The sequence below is a fragment of the Gorilla gorilla genome, chromosome Y, assembly GCF_029281585.2.
Source record: "Gorilla gorilla gorilla isolate KB3781 chromosome Y, NHGRI_mGorGor1-v2.1_pri, whole genome shotgun sequence".
In the NCBI taxonomy this organism is placed as follows: Eukaryota; Metazoa; Chordata; class Mammalia; order Primates; family Hominidae; genus Gorilla; species Gorilla gorilla.
Genome location: NC_073248.2, coordinates 7012599 through 7034572, shown reverse-complemented (window position 1 = coordinate 7034572; position 21974 = coordinate 7012599). Strand labels below are relative to the sequence as shown.

Genomic DNA, 21974 nt, shown 5'->3' with positions numbered 1-21974 from the left:
GCCTCTGTTCCTCCTACATGGGGATCAGAGAAAAACAACTGAGTCTCACCGTGGGTGAGAGTCCTGTGGGAGTGGCAGGGTGGGGACAGTTGGGGCGCTGACTGTGGGACCCTTGTGACCTGGGGTGAGAGTCCTGTGGGAGTGGCAGGGTGGGCACAGTTGGGGCGCTGTCGGTGGGACCCTTGTGACCTGGGGTGAGAGTCCTGTGGGAGTGGCAGGGTGGGCACAGTTGGGGCGCTGACTGTGGGACCCTTGTGACCTGGGGTGAGGGTCCTGTGGGAGTGGCAGGGTGGGGACAGTTGGGGCGCTGTCAGTGGGACCCTTGTGACCTGGGGTGAGAGTCCTGTGGGAGTGGCAGGGTGGGCACAGTTGGGGCGCTGTCTGTGGGACCCTTGTGACCTGGGGTGAGAGTCCTGTGGGAGTGGCAGGGTGGGGACAGTTGGGGCGCTGTCTGTGGGACCCTTGTGACCTGGGGTGAGAGTCCTGCAGGGACAGCAGGGTGGGCACAGTTGGGGCGCTGTCAGTGGGACCCTTGTGACCTGGGGTGAGAGTCCTGTGGGAGTGGCAGGGTGGGCACAGTTGGGGCGCTGACGGTGGGACCCTTGTGACCTGGGGTGAGAGTCCTGTGGGAGTGGCAGGGTGGGCTGTTTTCTCTGTGTGGACACTGGAGCTTGGACCCAGTCCTGGATTGATCCAGGCAGTCAGGATTGTGGGTGCAAAGGCCCTGAGCTGTGGCCCATTGGTATGGGGACTTCCTCCCTGGACCCCTCCTCCATGGCAGTTGGTGGAGGAGGACACAGCCCCATCCCCTGAGTAGTTGATGGAGGAGGAGGACGCAGCCCCATTCCCTAAGTAGCTGGTCGAGGAGGACACAGCCTCGTCCCCTGGGTAGTTGATGGAGGAGGAGGACGCAGCCCCGTCCCCTGGGTAGTTGATGGAGGAGGACGCAGCCCCGTCCCCTGAGTAGTTGATGGGGGAGGAGGACACAGCCCCGTCCCCTGGGTAGTTGATGGAGGAGGACACAGCCTCGTCCCCTGGGTAGTTGATGGAGGAGGAGGACGCAGCCCCGTCCCCTGGGTAGTTGATGGAGGAGGACGCAGCCCCGTCCCCTGGGTAGTTGATGGGGGAGGAGGACGCAGCCCCGTCCCCTGGGTAGTTGATGGGGGAGGAGGACACAGCCCCGTCCCCTGGGTAGTTGATGGGGGAGGAGGACGCAGCCCCGTCCCCTGGGTAGTTGATTGAGGAGGACACAGCCCCGTCCCCTGGGTAGTTGATGGAGGAGGACGCAGCCCCGTCCCCTGGGTAGTTGATGGTGGGGGAGGACGCAGCCCCGTCCCCTGGGTAGTTGATGGAGGAGGACACAGCCCCGTCCCCTGGGTAGTTGATGGAGGAGGACACAGCCCCGTCCCCTGGGTAGTTGATGGAGGAGGACACAGCCCCGTCCCCTGGGTAGTTGATGGGGGAGGAGGACACAGCCCCGTCCCCTGGGTAGTTGATGGAGGAGGACACAGCCCTGTCCCCTGGGTAGTTGATGGAGGAGGACGCAGCCCCGTCCCCTGGGTAGTTGATGGGGGAGGAGGACGCAGCCCCGTCCCCTGGGTAGTTGATGGAGGAGGACGCAGCCCCGTCCCCTGAGTAGTTGATGGAGGAGGAGGACGCAGCCCCGTCCCCTGGGTAGTTGATGGGGGAGGACGCAGCCCCGTCCCTTCAGTAGTTAATGGTGGGGGAGGAGGACGCACCCCGTCCCCTGGGTAGTTGATGGAGGAGGACGCAGCCCCGTCCCCTGGGTAGTTGATGGGGGAGGACACAGCCCCGTCCCCTGGGTAGTTGATGGGGAGGACGCAGCCCCGTCCCCTGGGTAGTTGATGGTGGAGGAGGACACAGCCCCGTCCCCTGAGTAGTTGATGGAGGAGGAGGACGCAGCCCCGTCCCCTGAGTAGTTGATGGAGGAGGAGGACGCAGCCCCGTCCCCTGGGTAGTTGATGGGGGAGGACGCAGCCCCGTCCCCTGAGTAGTTGATGGGGGAGGACGCAGTACGGTTGCTGAGGCCGTTAACTCTTTCCGACGGTGTTTCAACATCACGGGATGAGATCAGATGTCCACCTCGCAGGTTGTGTAGAGATGCAAGCAGCAGACTCTTGAGTGAGTGTTCTGGGGCCTGCGGATATACTGGGTGAGGGGAGTGCTGGTGCTGAGTGGGGCCAAGAGCCCGTGGGCGTGGGCTGTGCACCGGGTGAGGGGCTGAGGCGTGTCCGCAGCAGAACCTGCTGGTCAACCCCTTCTCCTGGCTGTGTGGTTGCCTGCCTGCCCTGCCTCTGCCTCTCAGAATGTGAGTCTCCCAGGCTTCAGGGACAGGGTTGCCTGTGGACGGCACCTGTGCCTCTCCACGTCTGAGCTCTCAGGCGTCTGGGGTGCGTGGCTGCCCTTTTCCCCGGGTCCCTGCCAGGTGCGGTGGGGTCAGTGGTGTGGCTCATGGGAATCGGGAGTGGGTCCTGGCTGGGCTCTCAGGCGCCTGGGGCACGTAGCTGCCCTTGTCCCCAGGGCCCTGCTCGGTGTGGTGGGGGCTCAGTGGCGCAGAGCAGCCACCCAGAGTGGGGTCCATGGCAGCATGGTGTGGCCTCCTGGGTGAAGGTGGGCCCTGCAGTGGAGTACGTGTGTGGTCCCCTGCAGGGATTGCATTGTGTCCTCTCCCGGCTGGGGTCAGGTGGCCTCAGCACCATCGGCCCTAGAGAGGCCCCGTGTGTTGTCCAGGTGAAGAAGGCATTTGATGCTCCCAGGTTCTAACCGAGCCCTGTCTGTCGACTCTGCAGGTTCAGACGCGGAAAGAAGAGCCTCTGCCCCCGGCCACGAGCCAAAGCATTCCGACCTTCTACTTCCCCAGAGGACGCCCGCAGGACTCCGTCAACGTGGATGCCGTCATCAGCAAGATCGAGAGCACCTTCGCCCGGTTCCCCCACGAGAGGGCCACCATGGACGACATGGGCCTGGTGGCCAAGGTGCGTGTCACGCGTGGGACGTGGAGCAGCCGAGGTGGTACTGCGGGCATGTGAGGGTGAGGCGGCGCGGCCGAGGCGGGTGCGTGTCACACGAGCGTGAATGAGGCCGAGTGGCCGAGGCGGGTGCGTGTCACACGAGCATGAATGAGGCCGAGTGGCCGAGGCGGGTGCGTGTCACACGAGCATGAATGAGGCCGAGTGGCCGAGGCGGGTGCGTGTCACAGGAGCGTGAGTGAAGTGGCTCGGCTGAGGCGGGTGCGTTTCACACGTGTGCGGGAGCGGCCCAGGTTTCCTGTGAGGTTATAGTTGTGGTCTGAGGTTTGCTGTCTGGTTGCTGCTGTGTGAATTCTTAAGCATCTGAAACCCAAGTGGGAATTCCGTCTGCATTCTCATCCTGAGGCTGTGAAGAGCCCAGGCCCACCCTGTGCCACCCTCCCCTTCTCTCCCCTCCGGGGCCAGTGGCGCCAGCTCTGGTGGCTCTCGGAGGCCGTTCTGCACCCTCCTGGCCTTGCCCCTTTCTGCCCGAGGAGCGGCCATCCCAGGCTGGGCCGCTGTGGACCCCTGTCTCCCGGCAGCAGCCCCATGGGCCCATTTCTAGACTCACCCTGAGTGCGGCGGCGCTGCATGCATCATTCGCTGCCTGCTTTCCTTCTCAGCTGCTTGCTCTCCAGGCTGACCGCGTGCACGCCCGCAGATGGAGCACACTCAGCTTAGTGTCTGTGCGTTACCAAGGCAAGGCCTACACCAGAGATGCGTGTCTGGACCCCTGGTGGGCGGTTGTGTTTCCAGGGACGTGTGCCCGCATTTCCAGCCTCCTACCCTCCAGGTGGAGTCGCTGGCCAGCGGATGCTCCCACCCCTCCAGATCAGAGCCCCAGAGCCTCGGTGCACGGTACATGTGAGCCTCTCAGGGTGAGGCCCCTGCCCCTCAGCCCTCTCCAGCTCTGCAGCTGTGAAGGGGGTCCTCGGGAGTGAGCAGGTTTTTGTTTTTTGGGTTTGCTTGTTTGTTTTGAGACAAAGTCTTGCTCTGTCGCCCAGGCTGGAGTGCAGTGGTGTAATCTCGGCTCACTGCAACCTCCACCTTCTGGGTTCAAGTGATTCTCCTGCCGCAGCCTCCCAAGTAGCTGGGACTATAGGTATGCACCACCATGCCTGGCTAATTTTTATATTTTTAGTAGAGATGGGGTTTCACCATATTGGCCAGGCTGGTCTTGAACTCCTGACTTCAAGTGATCTGCCTGCCTCGGCCTCCCAAAGTGCTGGGATTACAGACGTGAGCCACTGCACCTGGCCAGTTTTTGTTTTTTTAACTTATTAATACAGTCTATTAAATGAGTTGGTTTTGGGATGTTAAACCAACCTTGCATTCCTGGATAAATTCCGCATGGTCGCTGTGTCTCATCTTTTTTATATGTTGCTGGATTCCAATAATTTTGCAACTGGATTCACAGAGAAGACAGTGCTTGGTAGTTTTTTTGTGAGTCCTTTGTCTGGTTTTGGTTTTTAGGGCAATACGGGTCTGAAAGAACACATTAAGAAGTGTCCCCGCCCTTTTTCTATTAGAGATTGTGTTTTTAAAGTATTTTAAAAAGTTTTGTTTTATAAATATGTAAAATCCTCCATGGTTACAAAGTGAACACTAACAAACCAGACACATTCAGATAAGTCCAGGTTCTGTCCCTGTCTGTGCTGTTTCTACCCCGGAGGTAATAGTTTCCATAGCTTTGGTTTATCCTCTTATTGTTATTTTAGCTTTTAATATGAGCAATTACGTACAAATATGTGTATGAGTATGAACATACATACTTCTTGCATTTCTTAGAGAAAAATTAGCATGATGTTGTACACTTGCATATTTGTTTTTGCTAAGTCACTCCGTATTTGTAGAGGTGTCCCTGTCTTGTACAGCAGTGTGGGGCCATGAAAGGACCAGATAAGTCACAACCATGCAAAACCATCTTCCAGTAAAAATTAGGATCATTCTATAATCATTTTTGTTGAAATATTAGAAACTTTCTTACAGTCGGTTGCAAACATGTAGTGAATGAAAAGAACTAATATTTACCTAGTATACTGTAATTTAAAACACCAGAAACATTAAGAATTGTTTTATCTCTCAGTAAAAACTTGCCAAAAGTAGTTACAGCAGTGCCATCTCCTTGTCCCGTGTGGAGTGAGCACCTGCTCCGTGCCCTGGCAGACTCTCTAGACTGAACACGCCTTGCTCAGCTTCCGCGTTTTATCCTTGGTGCTCTTGAAGTTGTGGGGTATCTCTGAGAGTTCCTTCACTGGGAGGTCTCTTTGCTGGCATTCCGTCTGCTGGGACACCGTCATCCTTTTCAGTACAGCCTTCGTTGTGTGGAGAACTCACCCTCGCCGAGTGCGCCCGGCCCCACCCACAGGGTCTCTGCGTGCCTCGGGCTGGGTCAGTCACCTCTTTTGCAGCTCACGTGCTGCGTCCGCTTCGGGTCCTACAAAGCCGCTCGCGCAGCCTAGTGAGGTTCCTGCATGGGACCCATGCATTCCCCTCAGTGCTTCCCCGCCACGGTGCCTCCCCCCACACGGTGGTTCCCCACCATGGTGCCCCCCCCGCCCCACACACGGTGCTTCCCCGCCACGGTGCCCCCCAACACGGTGCTTTCCTGCCACGTCGCCCCCCCCCCGCCCCCACACACACACAGTGCTTCCCCGCCATGGTGCTTCCCCGCCGTGGCGCCCCCCCCGCCACGGTGCTTCCCCGCCATGGCGCCCCCCCCCACGGCGCCCCCCCCAACACGGTGCTTCCCCACCGCGGGCCCCCCCGCCACGGTGCTTCCCCGCCGCGGCGCCCCCCCCCACGGTGCTTCCCCGCCACGGTGCCCCTCCCCCACGGTGCTTCCCCGCCTCAGTGCCCCCCCCCCCTCCCCACGGTGCTTCCCCGCCGCGGCGCCCCCCCCCCCTCACGGTGCTTCCCCGCCTCAGTGCCCACCCCTCCCCACGGTGCTTCCCCGCCGCGGCGCCCCCCCCCCCCCCACGGTGCTTCCCCGCCACGGTGCCCCCCCACCACGCGGTGCTTCCCCGCCGCGGTGCCCCCCCCCACGGTGCTTCCCCGCCACGGTGCCCCCCCCCCCACCACGCGGTGCTTCCCCGCCTCGGCACCTGGTTCTCACGTGCGCGCTTCATGTCGTTTTCCTTCCAGGACTCAGTTCTCAGTGTCACCTCGCTTCCACGCACAGCAGCACTGGCCTTGGTGGCCGTCTAAGGTAGTGAGGCTTTAAGACTTGAAAGAACTCGGTCCGTTGGCTGGACGTCACGTTTGGTGGTAAAAAGCAAGTTTTCTCGTTGTCTTTGATGCCCCAGAGAAGCAGGGTGACCTGGGTGTGACCCAGCGGGGCAGGGGAGAGCTCTGAGACTGAAGTTGTGTGGCTTGCAGTGTCTGCACCGCTGGCAGTCCGAGAGACACCTCCACGGGCCCCACTGTCCCTGCACGCACCGACCCGGCCCTGCAGGCGGAGAGCATGGTGCTCGGACACCCACGGTGACTGTGGGCAGAGGCCAGCAGGGTGTGCACTGTCGCGACTTAACGCACCTGCGCTGTGGCGGCAGAACCCTGTGAGCGTCCAGCCTGTGTGGGGGCCGCAGGCAAACTTCAGCTTCCCCGAAAGGCCGCTGAGCCTGTCTCAGTGGCGCCCAGCTCGCCGCCATGTGCAGATGTGCGTCCACGTCTCCATCGTGTGCCCAATTTGGGACGGTTTTCTGTGAGCCGAGCCCCCGGCCCAGGGGACGAACGAGTAGGGGTGTCGCTGCCGTTTGGAGTTCTCCCCGTCGCGTGAGTGACTGAGCGAGGGCCTGGAGTCACAGCTCCACACGCGTGTTGTCAGGCGGGTGGACTTTGGCCGGAGGCTGCTTGAGAACTCACGTCTGAGGGGACTTTGAGTTTGATGAGGGGGGTCCCCCCGTGGATCGTAGCCGTGGCCGTGCAGTGAGGTCCGTGTGCGCCTTCTCCTGGCCCGGTTCTTCCTGTCTGTGTGAGTCAGGGCTGATCTCATACATCATTTCCTCCCTTTCATCATTTTCACTCCTCTGTGTTTTCTCTGAAGCCGTTTGAGACAGAATCATCAGCTCCTTCCCCTCCACCAAACTCTACCCCCTAGGCTGCCCCCACAGGAAAACACACCTTTCTCTTTGTTAATTTCCTTCAAACGTTGTTGGCTAATTCAACGTTTTCATTTATTGAGACTATTTTGATGATTTACATGTTTTCTAAAACAATTTTTTGCATAACTTAGAAATTTCTTGCTCTAAAGCTTTTGTCTTGTATGATTTACAAAATCTTGATCGTATCTGCATCATATATAGACACTTTCTTGACAGAATCATTTATTTCTGGTTCCTTTCTTGATCCGTCATGCTACACAGTAACGTATATCTCTTTCAGTAACCAGCTGTCAGTGTTACAGATTATTTCAGTTGTTTCCCTCATGAATTTCTACGGTCATCTTTTTTACATACACTTCCTTCTGTCATTTTTTTTAGTTTATTGAATAGTTTTTTGTTTTGTCAGCTGTATTGTCATATAATTACACACCCTAAGATTCACCAATTTTAAGTGTGCAATTTGATCCGTTTTGGTAAAGCACATACCTGGGTATCCACCCCCACAGGCAGGACCGGCCGTTTGTCACCTGCCGCGGGTGTCCCCCGTGCCTCCTTTTGCACCTCCTTTTGTGCCTCACCAGTCCCCTCTTTTCTCCCTGGCCCGGGCCAGCCGCAGATGTGCTTCCGGTCACTGTAGCTTTGCCTCTCTTAGAATTTCACATGAGGACTCTTGGAGCATTTTGTCTGTGGTTTCTCACTTCTTCCTGGCAGCACCTTTATTTTAAATTTTATTTTGAATGGACAAGTAATATTTGTGTATACAGGGTACAGCAAGATGTTTCGCTATGTGTGTGTTGAGGACTGATTAAGTCCTGTGGTGTGGATACTGTGGGGCTATAGCTGTGTGGCTGGCCAAGGCGTGTTTACCGTGGGGCTCCCGTGTGGCTGGCCGGGGTGTGGATACTGTGGAGCTCGCGTGTGGCTGGCTGGGGCGTGGTGTCCGTGGGGCTCGCTGTGTGGCTGGCAGGGTGTAGTTGCCATGGCGCTGGCGGGGTGTGGATACTGTGGAGCTCACTCACGTGTGGCTGGCCGGGGCGTGGTTACCGTGGGGCTCGCTGTGTGGCTGGCCGGGGCGTGGTGTCTGTGGGGCTCGCTGTGTGGCTGGCAGGGTGTGGATACTGTGGAGCTCCCGTGTGGCTGGCCGGGGCGTGGTTACTGTGGGGCTCGCCGTGTGGCTGGCCGGGGCGTGGTTACCGTGGGGCTCGCTGTGTGGCTGGCAGGGTGTAGTTACCATGGAGCTGGCGGGGTGTGGATACTGTGGCGCTCATGTGTGGCTGGCCAGGGCGTGGATACTGTGGGGCTCCCTATGTGTCCCTGGCCGTATAGGCAGTTTCTTTTCTATCACTGAGTAGCTTCTGCTGTGTGTGTGCTCCATCTCTCCCCTGTTCCGGGGTCGATAGACGTCTGGTTGCTTTGGTTTTTGCCTGTTGTGAGTAAAGCTGCTGTGTGTCTGTGCACTGATTTATGCAGACGTGCTTGCGTTTTCCTGAGGTGATTAATACCGCAGAGGTGAGCTCTGCCTCATCTGGTGGCCACATGTTTAGTTTTGTAAGAAGCTATAAAACTGCTTCCAGGGCCCAAGAGTGGTGGCTCACTCCACTAATCCCAGCACTTCGGGAGGCTGAGGTAGGCAGATCACCTGAGGTCAGGAGTTCGAGGCCAGCCTGGCCAACATGATGAAACCCCATCTCTATTAAAAATACAAAAACTAGCCAGGTATGGTGGCGGACGCCTGTCATCCCAGCTGCTCGGGAGGCTGAGGCAGGAGAATCGATTCAACCCGGGAGGCAGAGGTTGCAGTGAGCCAATATCGCAGCACTGCACTCCCGCCTGGGCAACTAAGCAAGACTGTGTCTCCAGGCAAAAAAAAAAAAAAACAAAAAACAAAAAACGTGCTTCCGGGGTGGCCCTGAGTGACGCGTTTCCAAGCAGCAGCGTTGACCCCTGCGGGCACGTGGCCACACGCTTTGCCTTTAGCCGTTCTGCGTGTGTGCAGGCGTCCCGTCCTGGCTGCGCTCCTCATTTCCCTGATGTACGTGTTGACCACCTTACGTGTTTCTTTCTCATCAGTTTGCCTTTTTTTCATTTTGGGGCAGCTGTGTTGAGATATAACTGATGTGGGATGCATGGTGCGTGTGGAAGGTACAGTTCAATGAGCTTTGATGTCCGTACCCACCCATGAAACTATCCACAGCACCAAGTCCCTGCATCCTTGCGCTTGAGCGGGCACGTGCGCTGGACTTTTCTCTGCTGCTTTCTGACGCGCACCCGCCCTCATCCCACGCTACCTCAGGCCACCTTTCTGTCAATATAGATTAGCCAGAATTTTCTAGAATTTTATGTAAACAGAATCAGACAGCAGGCACTTTTTTTATTATGGGAAAATTCACATAACAGAATTCACCACCGTAACCATTTGGAGCACAGAACTCGGAGACGTTTGTTGCATATACAGCACGGTGTTCCGTGTGCGTGCGCGGAGGGCTGGATCGCGTGGTGTTCCGTGTGCGTGTGCGGAGGGCCGGATCGCGTGGTGTTCCGTGTGCGCGTGCAGTTCCACTTCCGGCTTTCTGGGGAACCTGCACGCTGTCTTCCCGAGTGGCTGCACTGTTGTTCGTTCCCACCGTGTGAATTTTAGAACCGGCCCCTCCATGGCTACGACAGCCTGCTGGGATTACGTCGGCATCCTGTTGACTCTAGATGAACTTGGAAGAATCTTGACCATATTGAGGCTTCCGTCTCATGAACGCGGTCCAGCTCTCCCTTATTTCAGGCATCTTTCAGTTCTTTCAGTACGCCTCGTAGTTTGGTCTTGTTCGCGGTTCATCACATTGATACCCAAGCATTTCCTGTTTCTGATGACACTGTATGTGGCATTTTTTTACTTTAATATGATTGTCAATTGTGAATGTTGAGAAGCACTGTTAGTTTTTATATGTGGACTTTGCATTTTCTGACCAAGTTTAACTCAGTCATCGGCTCTACCAGCTCAACCTTTAAGTCCGGCAGAGTCTAACGCACGGTCAGGTCATCTTCAGGTGAGCACAGTTCAGCCCTTCTCTTCTCGTCTGCTTCTGTGTCTCCTCCCTGACTTTCTGTACACAGGCTCGGCCCACCCGTGCAGTGCTGGAGAGCTGTGGAGAGCACGCCCCTTCCCGCCTCGGGCTCAAGTCGTCCCTGACGCAGCGGCCCTGCCTGGCATCCTTCATCAGACTCAGGAGGCCCCTTCCCTTTTGGTTTCTTGTTCGCTGGGAGCTCTTGTTTTTTTTTTTGAGACAGGTTCTCATTCTGCCCCCGGGCTGGAGTGCAGTGGCATGATCTCAGCTCACTGCAGCCTCGACCTCCTGGGCTCCAGTGATCCACCCACCTCAGCCCTCCCGAGTAGCCGTGACTACTGGCACCCGCCACCACACCTGGCTGATTTTTTCTTTTTTGATAGAGACAGGGTTCTGCTATGTTGTCCAGGCTGGTCTGGAACTCCTGGGCTGGAAGGGTCCTCTTGCCTCAGCCTCTCAAAGTGCTGGGATGATGACGGGCATGAGCCACCGCACCTGGCCTCAGTTTTACTTTTTAAAATTATAAAAGTGCCTTGAAGTTTGTCCGGGATGCTAGGTGTGTATTTCTGCGTGTATTGAGGGGGCAGTGAGGTTTTCCTTTGGTCCTGTAAAAGGTGAATGGACCTGACTGAGTCTGAGTGTGAAGGCAGCCCCGGTCCCTGGGTGAGCCCTCGGTCTTTGGGTGAGCCCCCGGTCTTTGGGTGAGTCCCCGGTCTTTGGGTGAGCCCCCGGTCTTTGGGCGAGCCCCCGGTCTTTGGGCGAGGCCCCGGTCTTTGGGCGAGCCCCCGGTCTTTGGGCGAGCCCCCGGTCTTTGGGCGAGCCCCCGGTCTTTGGGCGAGGCCCCGGTCTTTGGGCGAGGCCCCGGTCTTTGGGCGAGCCCCCGGTCTTTGGGCGAGCCCCCGGTCTTTGGGCGAGCCCCCGGTCTTTGGGTGAGCCCCCGGTGTTTGGGCGAGGCCCCGGTCTTTGGGTGAGCCCCCGGTCTTTGGGCGAGCCCCCGGTGTTTGGGCGAGGCCCCGGTCTTTGGGCGAGCCCCCGGTCTTTGGGCGAGCCCCCGGTGTTTGGGCGAGGCCCCGGTGTTTGGGTGAGCCCCCGGTGTTTGGGTGAGCCCCCGGTCTTTGGGTGAGCCCCTGGTGTTTGGGCGAGGCCCCGGTCTTTGGGTGACGCCCCTGGTCCCTGGGTGAGCCCCTGGTCCCTGGGTGAGCCCCCGGCCCCCGGTCCCTGGTCCACCACACGGTGTCACACTTCTCCTATGTGTTGGGTCCACATTGCCAGGCCTCCCAGGGGTTGCATCTGCGCTCGGAAGCACTGGCCTGCGGTCTCCTTTTCTTGTGATAGCTTGGTCTGGTTTAGCATCGGGGGGATGCTGGCCTCGGAGAGCTGCCTGGAAAATGTCCTTTAGAATTCACTTTTCTGGAGCCATTTGTTTAGAATGGGTGTTATTTTTATTTGAATGTTTGGTAGAACTCATCAGTGAAGCCATTTGGGACAGAGTTTTCTCTGTGGGAAGGTTTGTAACGACAGCATGAATTGTTTCAATAAACACAGGCTGTCTGTATCATCTTTTCTCTTTTTTTTTTTGGAGACAGAGTCTTGCTCTGTCACCCAAGCTGGAGTGCAATGGCACCATCTCACCTCACTGCAACCTCCACCTCCTGGGTTCAAGCAATTCTCCTGCCTCAGCCTCCTGAGTAGCTGGGATTACAGGCATGCGCCACCACACCCGGCTAATTTGTGTATTATTAGGAGAGACGGGGTTTCTCCATGTTGGCCATGCTGGTCTCGAACTCCTGACCTCAGGTGATCCACCCGCCTCGGCCTCCCAAAGTGCTGGGATGACAGGCGTGAGCCACCGCGCCCGGCCACTGCCACCCACGTTTAGACCATCGGATCTCACAAGAACTCAGGATTACGAGAGCAGCGAGGGGGCTGTCCACCCTCGTCACCCAGTCACCCCCCAGCAGAGCCCTGCTCCAACACTCAGGATCACAGTTCCCCGTGAGACTTGGGTGGGGGCTCCGAGCCACAGCCCACCGCTGGTTCACGTGACCCTGAAGACTCCTCCGGCTCCGCGATGTCGCTCGCTCACGTAGCTCGGCAGCGTTTTCACATCTTTACGTGTCTGCAGATCGTCCTCTTGTCCCGTCACCCGCCGAGGAACGCGTGCTGAACTTGCCGGTCGTGCTTGTGGCGTCCTCCTCTCTCCTCTCACACCCGTCGGTCGGTGTCGGCGTGCCCTGTGCGACTGTAGACGCTCGGGACTTTGTCCACCTCGTGAGCCCCCCCCTCAGCAGCACCATCACGTGGGCCTTGGGGCCGGTGGTGTTTCCTGCTCAGGGAGCTACTGTGAGGTCAGCAGAGCCATAATGGAATAGGGTTCAGCAGTACACGGGCAGACGATCCACACAGAGCAAGGTGTGTGAATCCCACACGCGTGTGCTGAGCGAGGGAAGCCAGGTCTAAAAGTCCGCAGATGGCCGGGTCCCGTTGCCGTGTCCTGGAAAAGGTGAAACCGGAGCCATGGGGAGGAGGCCTGGGGGCCGTCGCCATAGCGGGGTGCAGAGGGCCGGAAGGGACTGTCAGGGCTGGCGGCCTCGTTCCCTGTCCTGGCCGTGCGGGTGGGCGTGCCGCTGCATTGCTGGGCCCCACAAGGAGTCGGTCTTTCTGTGTGTCGATCACGAAAAGACTTAAAAGTCGGATCAGGGTATCTGATGTTTTATTCCCTTTCCAATAAGGATTTTGTAACATTCAGGTAAAATTGCTTTCCTTTGTATCGTTTGCATTTTAGAGTTGATTATCTCCATTTACTTCAGGATTTTTTAAAATTATGAGCTAATTCGTTTGGAGGTAATTTTCAGGTTTGGTGTGGTGGGGGGACTGTGTGCCCAGCACTCTCCCGCTCAGTTCTCATCCCCCAGACGCCGGGGGTGCAGCTGTCTCTGGTTGCAGTGTCATCCCTGTAGTCCCAGCACTTTGAGAGGCCAAGGCGGGAGGATGGCTTGCGGCCAAGGGTTCCAGACCAGCCTCGGTAACATAGTGAGACTTCACTGTAGAAATTTTAAAAAATTACCCAGGCATGATAGCGCGCACCTGTGGTCCCAGCTACTTGGGAGGCTAAGGTGGGAGGATTGCTTGAGCCCGTGAAGCTGAGACTGCACTGAGCTGTGATCACACACTGCACTCCAGCCTGGGCAACAGCAAGACCGTGTCTCGAAAAAAAGGTAAAATAAAAAATGGATCACGCTGTGATCACACACTGCACTCCAGCCTGGGCAACAGCAAGGCCGTGTCTCAAAAAACAAGTCGAATAATAAATGCATCACGCTGTGATCACACACTGCACTCCAGCCTAGGCAACAGCAAGGCCGTGTCTCAAAAAACAAGTCGAATAATAAATGCATCACGCTGTGATCACACACTGCACTCCAGCCTGCAGGTCTGGACACACTAGACGCTAGCCCGTAGGGCTGGATAGATCTGATGCTCCATCCCTGCCAGTGGGTCATGACGGTGAGTCTTGCACACGGTGAGGAGCACAGATGTGAAGGCTCACACATCCCCCCATCCCTGGGTGTTGAGCGCTTGGGGTTTGAAACCTGCCCGGCCTGTGAGCCAGAATGGTCTCATGAGGTCAAAAGCGTGGGACTAGCACCTGCCCGAGGGCCCGGTGCTGCACCCGGCTCGTTCCCTCCCACCGCACCGGGATGCCCTTCCAGGTGGCCAGGGCCGAGCTCCGTCAGGATCCTCATCACGGGAGCCGGCACGTGCCTGTGCGTCCTGCAGGGCCCGGCCCCTCCAGCTGCACACGGCTGCCTTCGAGTCATCCACAGGTGCGCCAGCCAGAGAGCGTCCTTTCCCATAGCCGCACTACAATCCCCGCTGTGGCGCGCAGCCCCCTCCGCAGTCCCCCACGCCTCCCGTGGTCACTCCCGCCCTGCACCTGTCAGGACGACTCTGCCACAGTTTATTCCTCCAGTCCCTGCTCTCACGTCCGGCTCCTCTCGCCTGGGGCACCGTGAACCAAGCAGCCGACGTCCCCATCCGTGCAGGCTCTCACGGGCATGGGCCCTCTTCCCACTGGTGTGCTTCTGGGAGGACGGATGTCCTGGCCGGGCCACGGGGCTTTATGCTCAGCCGCCCCATGGGCTGCTTTCCCGGCAGCTGCGCGGCGTCCCGGTTCCCCCAGCAACGCGGAGGACACCCAGCTGCCTGGCAGCCTCGCGGGGCCTGGCGTCTTCAGTCCTTTTTGTCTCAGCCGCGCGTGTCATATTCTTGTTGCCACCTCTCCGTGCCCCGTGAACCCTGCCCTCGCCAGCGCCAGTGCTGGGCGCTTCCCCTTGTCTACGGCCGCCGTGCACCCCTCTCCGGAGGGCAGTGCATGTCCAGACTCGGTCGTGTTCGGGCCTCTTTCTCACTGATGCTTAAAATTCTGCCTCTGAGTCCCTCATCAGAATCTCGCCTTGCAGAGACATTTCTCCCTCTGCGTCATGTCCTGTCATGGTGTTCACCGTGCTGGTAGCTGACCCTGAGTCCTGCGCTGGGGCGGTGCAGCGGTGCTCTCTTCCTTCAGGGAGTGCACGTGTGTCCCGTGAAAGAAACCTTGGCCACGACAGAGCCGTGCAGCGTCCCTCGTTTCCTTCCAGGAGGGCCGCTGTTTGGCCTTTCACCCTTCGGGCTGGGATCTCCTGGTATTCAGTTTGTGTGAAGTGTGTTTGCCTGTGGATATTCCACGGGGCTCTGTCCCAACTCACTTCCTTCCCTTGCTCTCTTAGGCCACCGGTGCCTGATGGAGACTGACTGAGTCTTCATTACTCTGACTTTACAGGAAGGGTTGAAACCGGGCAGTGGGACTTATATCCACCAACTTGGTCCCCCTGCGAGTTCTTTTGTGTTCCCTGGTAAGTTTTCACATGAGCCTGTCCGTGTATACTACAGACCCCAAAACAACAGGCCCTCGGTGCATGTGGATGGGGATTGCTGGACTCTGTGGGTGGGGATCGCGTGGACTCTGGGTCAACAGTCGTCTGGAGGAAATTGCAGTCTGTGAACTCAGCAGTGAGGTCCACCTCACCACGTTGAGGTCGTCTTTGATTTCACCCAGCCGTGCCCTGCAGTTTGCTTTGTAGACACTGTGTGTGATTTTTGTTCCATTTTTTCGTAGGCTGATTTTTCATGCTCTTGATAGATGGCATTATTGAAGATTTTATTTTTAGTTGTTTGTTGCCAGTATATTGAAATAATTTATTTTTGCATATTGTCCTTGGATCCAGCAACTTTGCTGAAGATACTTATTAATTCCCGTATTTGGTAAGCGTTTGGATTGTCTACACATTGTGTTGCTCGTGAATTATGACGGTTCTGACTCTTCCTACCCGTCGCGATATCTTTCAGCCTTTCCCTTGCCTGCTGCCCTGGCTCGGCCGTCCAGGCGGCCTTCGTGGTGACACTGTCCTCTTGTTCCCAGCACAGGGAGGAAGTGTTCGTGTGTCATAGCTGTCTGAGCAGCTGGGGTGTTTCGTAGAGGCCCTTTGTCTGAGAGCATTCAGGCTGCTGTCACGAAACACCATAGCCCGGGCAGCTCGTCACCAGCAGACATTTACTGTTCACAGGTCTGCAGGCTGGAAGATCTCTGTGTGGCAGAGTGGTGCCTGGTTCATCGACGGCGCCTTCCCGCTGCGTCCTTACGGGGTGGAAGGGGCGAGGGAGCTCTCTGGGGTCCCTTAGAAAGGGGACTCATCGCATTCATGAGGTCCCACCTCCCAACACCATCGCCTCGGGGGAGAGGATTTCAGCACGTGGATCTTGGGGACCCAGGCATTCAGGCCATAGCACCCTTTATGAGAATAAGCGTGTCCCTCCTGATTCTGGTTTCCTGGTCTATTATGATTTTTCAGTTATTGCCGAGTTGGACTTGCTACTGTGTGTTCTGTGTGGGATTTCTGCCTCTGCTCTCCAGTGATAACTGGCCTGTGACTTCCTGTGTCCCTGACCGCGTCCAGGCTGTGCCAGCCTCGGAACAGGCACTGGGAAACGCCCCTCGTTTTTCTTCTCCAGGGGAATGCATGTGTGATTTCTTCCTTCAATGTTTGGTCGACTCATGGGAGCAGCCTTTGGGGGCTGGAATTTTCTTGGTGGGACAGTTTTAAATTATGGACACAATTTCTTGCAGAAACAGCTCTTTCAGATTTTCTATTGTAGTTTATTTTTTGACTTGTTCATCAGGGAGTCTGTTTCACCAGTCATCTGACTTATAGGCATAAAGTGATTCATGAGCATCCACTATCTGATATTTGTAGGATCTGTAGTTACAGCTGACATGGCTAATCTGTGTTTGCTCTCTTTTTTTTATTTTATTTTTTTGAGACAGAGTCTCTCTCTGTCACCCAGGCTGGAGTGCAGTGGTGTGATCGTGGCTCACTGCAACCTCCACCTCCCAGGATCAAGTGATTCTCCTGTCTCAGCCTCCCGAGTAGCTGGGATTACAGGCGCCTGCCACCATGCCAGGCTAATTTTTGTGTTTTTAGTAGAGACGGGGTTTCACCATGTTGGCCAGGCTGGTCTCGAACTCCAGACCTCAGGTGATCCACCCCCCCCCCCCGCCCTCCTAAAGTGCTGGGATTACAGCCATGAGCCACCGCGCCCAGCCAGGGTTAATTAATTTTTAAGAAATCTTTCAAATCATCGAGTTTTGATTTTGTTGATTTTCTGTTACTATTTACTTTTTGTTCCATCTGTGCTATGTATTTGTTCCTTTGGGGCAGAAGCGTAGACGATCGATTTTAAACTTTCCTTCCTCACGCGTGTATTTAAGGCTGTGAACCTGCCGTGGGTCGCTGCTGTAGGTACGTCCCACACATTCCATGAGATGTTTCTGTCGCCGTCCGATTCACCGCGTTGCCTGGCCGACGGGGCCATTTATTCCCGTACTTACTGGTTCTTAGTACCTGCCGCTTGATTTCCAGACGCTGGGGATGCAGCCGCCTCTGGTTACAGTGCCCACGCGTGGTCTGTGGTCAGGGGAGACTGCGTGCCCGGCACTCCCACGCTCAGCTCCGATGACTGTTGGAAGGCTGGAGCGAAAGCCACGTTGAGTTTGCAGACGCCCGGACGGGCCTCGCTGAGCGTGCTGTGTCTTTCTGCAGCAGAGGGTCTCTGGGCGGCGTCGGTCAGGCGCGAGGTGCGCAGCAGGAGCACGGGCGTCCAGGCCCCGCTGACTGCCCACTCCTGCCCTCTCTGCCCCAGGCCTGCGGCTGTCCCCTCTACTGGAAGGGGCCGCTCTTCTATGGCGCCGGCGGGGAGCGCACGGGCTCCGTGTCCGTCCACAAGTTCGTCGCCATGTGGAGAAAGTGAGTCCTGGGCTGGGCAGGGGGCTGTGTCGGGAGGGCGGAGGCGTCCCCGGGTCCCCGTGGTGCCAGGACGGGTGCCCCCTGCGGCTGCCGCAGTGAGAGGAGAAACCCTTGTATGGGCACAGGCCTGGCCGTCGTGTGCTGCCACCTGCCACGCACCACGTGGAACACCACGCATGTGTTCCACCCTGCGTCTGCGGGGTCGAAAGCCACCCCTCTGTGAGGGTGGCGCCCAGTCATCCTGTCCTTCCAGAATCCTCCAGAACTGCCACGACGACGCGGCCAAGTTCGTCCATCTGCTCATGAGCCCCGGCTGCAACTACCTGGTGCAGGAGGACTTTGTCCCCTTCTTGCAGGTGAGAGCCTGCGTCTACACCACAGGCCTTATCCTTCACGGGAGGGCCCGCGTCTGCACCGCACACCTCATGGGAGGGCCCGTGTCTACACCGCATGCCTCACGGGAGGGCCCGCGTCTACACCACACACCTCATGGGAGGGCCCGCGTCTACACCACACGCCTCACAAGGGGGCCGGCGTCTACACCACACGCCTCATCCCTCACGGGAGGGCCCGCGTCTACACCGCACACCTCATGGGAGGGCCTGCGTCTACACCGCATGCCTCACGGGAGGGCCCGCGTCTACACCACACGCCTCATCCCTCACGGGAGGGCCCGCGTCTACACCGCACACCTCACGGGAGGGCCCGCGTCTACACCACACGCCTCATCCCTCACGGGAGGGCCCGCGTCTACACCGCGCGCCTCGTGTCTTCCCACCCGCAGGACGTGGTGAACACGCACCCGGGGCTGTCGTTCCTGAAGGAGGCGTCCGAGTTCCACTCGCGCTACATCACCACGGTGGGTCCCCAGCGGAGGGGCCGTCGGTTCCAGCGCGGGGCGCGGGTGTTTCTGCAGCGGCCGCCGCGGGGCTTCTGCGGACGGGGCGGGCGGGGCCCGGGGGTCCTGAGCTTCCGGAGGAGGCGGTCGCGCCCTGGGAGGGTCTCCGCCCTCCCGGGAGCCCGGTGTTGGGGGGACTCTGGTTTTCCGGGGTGGCCGCGCCCCCTTCCCACCTGTCCTGGGCCCGTGTAGCTCCGGGGCGTCCCCGGCCAGACCCTCCCCGCTTTCCGTGGCCTGGGGCGGCGCCTCCCGCAGGGCCCTTCCCGCTGCCCCCGCCTGTGCCCTGGCGGACCCCGTGCGGCTGAGACCAAGGCCGCGCCCCTCTCCCGGCTCCCGGTCTCCGTGCGGGGCGAGGCTCCTGGGGGTCTGCGCACCCACCGCACTGACGGCGCCCCCGCAGGTCATCCAGCGGATCTTCTACGCCGTGAACCGGTCCTGGTCCGGCAGGATCACCTGCGCCGAGCTGCGGAGGAGCTCCTTCCTGCAGGTGCGGAGCGGCCCCCTGTCCCCTGCCTTGTCCTACCCCTCCTACCTCCACTCCCTTCCCTCCGCCCTCTCCCTCCTTCCCCCTGCCCCCCACTCCCACCCCCACCCCCACCTCCACCGCGCTCCCAGCCCACCCCCAGGCCTGTGAGCACTGAAACCGCGCCGCCTGCGGTTGGGGGTCCACGGTTGATCTAGGAGGCGGGTGGGGCCGTACTGGGCACCACCCTGAGGGGGAGCGGAGCCCTGACTCCCCCAGAGCGGCCCCCACCCCCACGCCCGCCTAGGGAGCCGCCCCCATGCTGGAGCTCCCCCCACCGCAGAGTTGCCCCCACTCGGAGTGTCCCCCGGCCCCAGCTGCCCAGTCCCCCCCACCCATGGAGCGGCCCCGCCCCGCCCAGCCTTCCCTGCCCCGCCCGCAGCCGGGCGGACTTGGGGCGTCCCCGCAGAGGCCCCGCGCTCAGGCCGCCTGGGTCCTTTGGCAGAATGTGGCGCTGCTGGAGGAGGAGGCGGACATCAACCAGCTGACCGAATTCTTCTCGTACGAGCATTTCTACGTCATCTACTGCAAGTTCTGGGAGCTGGACACGGACCACGACCTGCTCATCGACGCGGACGACCTGGCGCGGCACAATGACCACGGTGCGCGGGGGCACAGGGGCGGGCGGGGCGCGGGGACACCGAGCACACCCTTCTCTCAGGGCCTGCGGCTCTGCAGCTGCTTCTCCTTCCGCACTCCCCGCTCTGTGTCGGCAGCTGCCTCTCCTTCCCCAGTCGCCTCGCCGTGTCTGGGTCCCCGCGTGCGCCCCTGCCCGAGTCCTCTGCCTGCGGGCGTCTACAGGGTCAGTGTCGGCCGCTGGTCCTGAAGCTCTTGGCCCAAGGGCCAGCAGCGCTGTGGGGCTTCCTTGTTAACACCCGAGCAAGGGCGGGCAGACCACACGCCTTCCCTCAGGAGCTCCAGGTTCCAGCCCCCAAGGCCTGGAGCAGTTTCCATCCAATCCCGGGCTAGGTGGAGCCCCAGGCTTAGAGATCCTTCAAATACCTCCGCGGGAGCCGGTGCCGCCCAGGTGTCCTCACAGCAGCCACCGCCTCCCGGCCCCTCTAAGAGTCATCCACACTTGCAGCAACTCAAAGCGGCCTGTGGCCTGTGGCCTGTGGGGCTTGAGTTTTCTAAAGGATTCCTTTAAGTGTGCTTTTTATCCCCAAAAAACCATATGACCAAGACTGTTTCCGAATTACGGTGGCATCTGTTGTGTGTGGTCGACTCATATATGCCTGGTTCCCCGAAAGTGAGCTGCACCCGTCTGCGTCTCCTGGGGCTGGTCCTGGGTCGCGTGGCCGCAGTAGATCCCTGCGTCCGACGCACCTGAGCAGAGGTAGCATTCCCTGGATTTGTCCTGCGCTCAGTTCAGGGAGCCACCTGCGCCCTGGGCCCCTACCTAGCCACGAGGAGAGCACAGCTCCACAGCGCCGGCCCGTGTGGCCTGAGCCAGCACCTGCACAGCTGGGACTCGGCCCAGAAGCAGGCGCTCACTGTCCCTGTGAACCGCCGTCCCGGCCCCAGCTTTCCGCGTTCCTCTGGAGCCCACTCTCGGTCCCAGGGCAGGATGCCGTGTGCGGCCGGGCTGCGCTGTTTCTCACGCACTGCGGCCTGAAGCGGGGGGCACCTTGGCTCGTGCATCCCAGGGACACCGGTGACCGCAGGGATGGCCGCCCAGGCTGCGGGACCTTCTCGTGGCGGCCCGAGCTGACGGCGACGGTGCTTTCACTCCCGCCTCTCGTTGGTGAGGTCTCCCTCCCGACTCCCGTTGGTGAGGTCTCACTCCCGCCTCCCGTTGGTGAGGTCTCACTCCCGCCTCCCGTTGCTGAGGCCTCACTCCCGCCTCCCGTTGCTGAGGCCTCACTCCCGCCTCCCGTTGCTGAGGCCTCACTCCCGCCTCCCGTTGCTGAGGTCTCCCTCCCGCCTCCCGTTGCTGAGGTCTCCCTCCCGCCTCCCGTTGCTGAGGTCTCCCTCCCGCCTCCCGTTGCTGAGGTCTCCCTCCCGCCTCCCGTTGCTGAGGTCTCCCTCCCGCCTCCCGTTGCTGAGGTCTCCCTCCCGCCTCCCGTTGCTGAGGTCTCCCTCCCGCCTCCCGTTGCTGAGGTCTCCCTCCCGCCTCCCGTTGCTGAGGTCTCCCTCCCGCCTCCCGTTGCTGAGGTCTCCCTCCCGCCTCCTGTTAGTGAACCTTTGGTTGAAACGTGTTTGTTTCCGTGATCATACTCGAGGTCTCTCTCTCCCTCTGAATGCTGAACCTTTGAGGCCTGAATATTCTGCTCTTTACAAGTCGGTCTTGGAGCCGCGGTCAGCTTTGCGCTCTGTGGATTTTAAGCTGGACTTGGCTGTGCTCGACGGGAAAGCGTGGTGGGCCCCCAGGAGGGGCCGTGCAGGGGCATCGGGGCCCCGGGGCTCTCCCAGACCCAGGCCTCCTCTCAGCATTTCGGTCCCCACCGCATCCAGTCTCGGCTCTGGGGGGTGGTGACGTCGGGGCCGAGGCACGGTGCGGGCTGCCCATCAACCCCATTCCTTTCCAGCCATTTCTACCAAGATGATCGACAGGATCTTCTCAGGAGCAGTCACACGGTACGTACGGCTCAGGCGCTTGACGGCAGCCATTGCCCCTTGGAGGACCCGGGTCCCTCTCATCGTTGTCTGACATGAGCTTTTCATGTCCCAACAGCGAGTGGCTGTCACCCCAGGCCCTGAGGAGGGGGGCACGTGTCTCTGTCACGTGAAACCCTAGTGGGGGCGGGTGGCACAAGACTCTGTCACGCGAGGTCTGAGTAAGGGGGTAGCCCAGGCCCCAGGTCGGGGGTTCTTGTCGGGTGCTGGGCCTGAGTGAGCAGTAACGAAGGTGCACTCCTGACTCCGCCTGGATCTGGGGGAAGCCCTCTGGCCACGGGGCCTCCACTTCCTCCCTGGAGGGGCAGGAGGAGGGCCGGGCCCGGGGGGCTCCCCTCAGTGAGGGGCGTGGGCAGGGGCTCCGTTCCTGTGAAGCTCTCGCTGACATGCATCTTCGTCTCTCCAT

The 21974-nt window shown here is 59.3% G+C and overlaps 1 protein-coding gene across 2 annotated transcripts in view; it reads left to right on the top strand.

The window, feature by feature from the left end:
• The window catches only part of LOC115933253 (serine/threonine-protein phosphatase 2A regulatory subunit B'' subunit beta), a 53140-nt gene that overhangs the window by 22271 nt on the left and 8895 nt on the right, over nucleotides 1–21974 (top strand). For both annotated transcript variants that reach the window (XM_055377264.2, XM_055377265.2), the window contains exons 2-8: nucleotides 2811–2996; nucleotides 17428–17531; nucleotides 17785–17887; nucleotides 18316–18390; nucleotides 18830–18916; nucleotides 19398–19554; nucleotides 21481–21529. In XM_055377264.2, the coding sequence (XP_055233239.1) occupies nucleotides 2811–2996; nucleotides 17428–17531; nucleotides 17785–17887; nucleotides 18316–18390; nucleotides 18830–18916; nucleotides 19398–19554; nucleotides 21481–21529 (761 nt within the window). The remainder of the gene's footprint in view (nucleotides 1–2810; nucleotides 2997–17427; nucleotides 17532–17784; nucleotides 17888–18315; nucleotides 18391–18829; nucleotides 18917–19397; nucleotides 19555–21480; nucleotides 21530–21974) is intronic.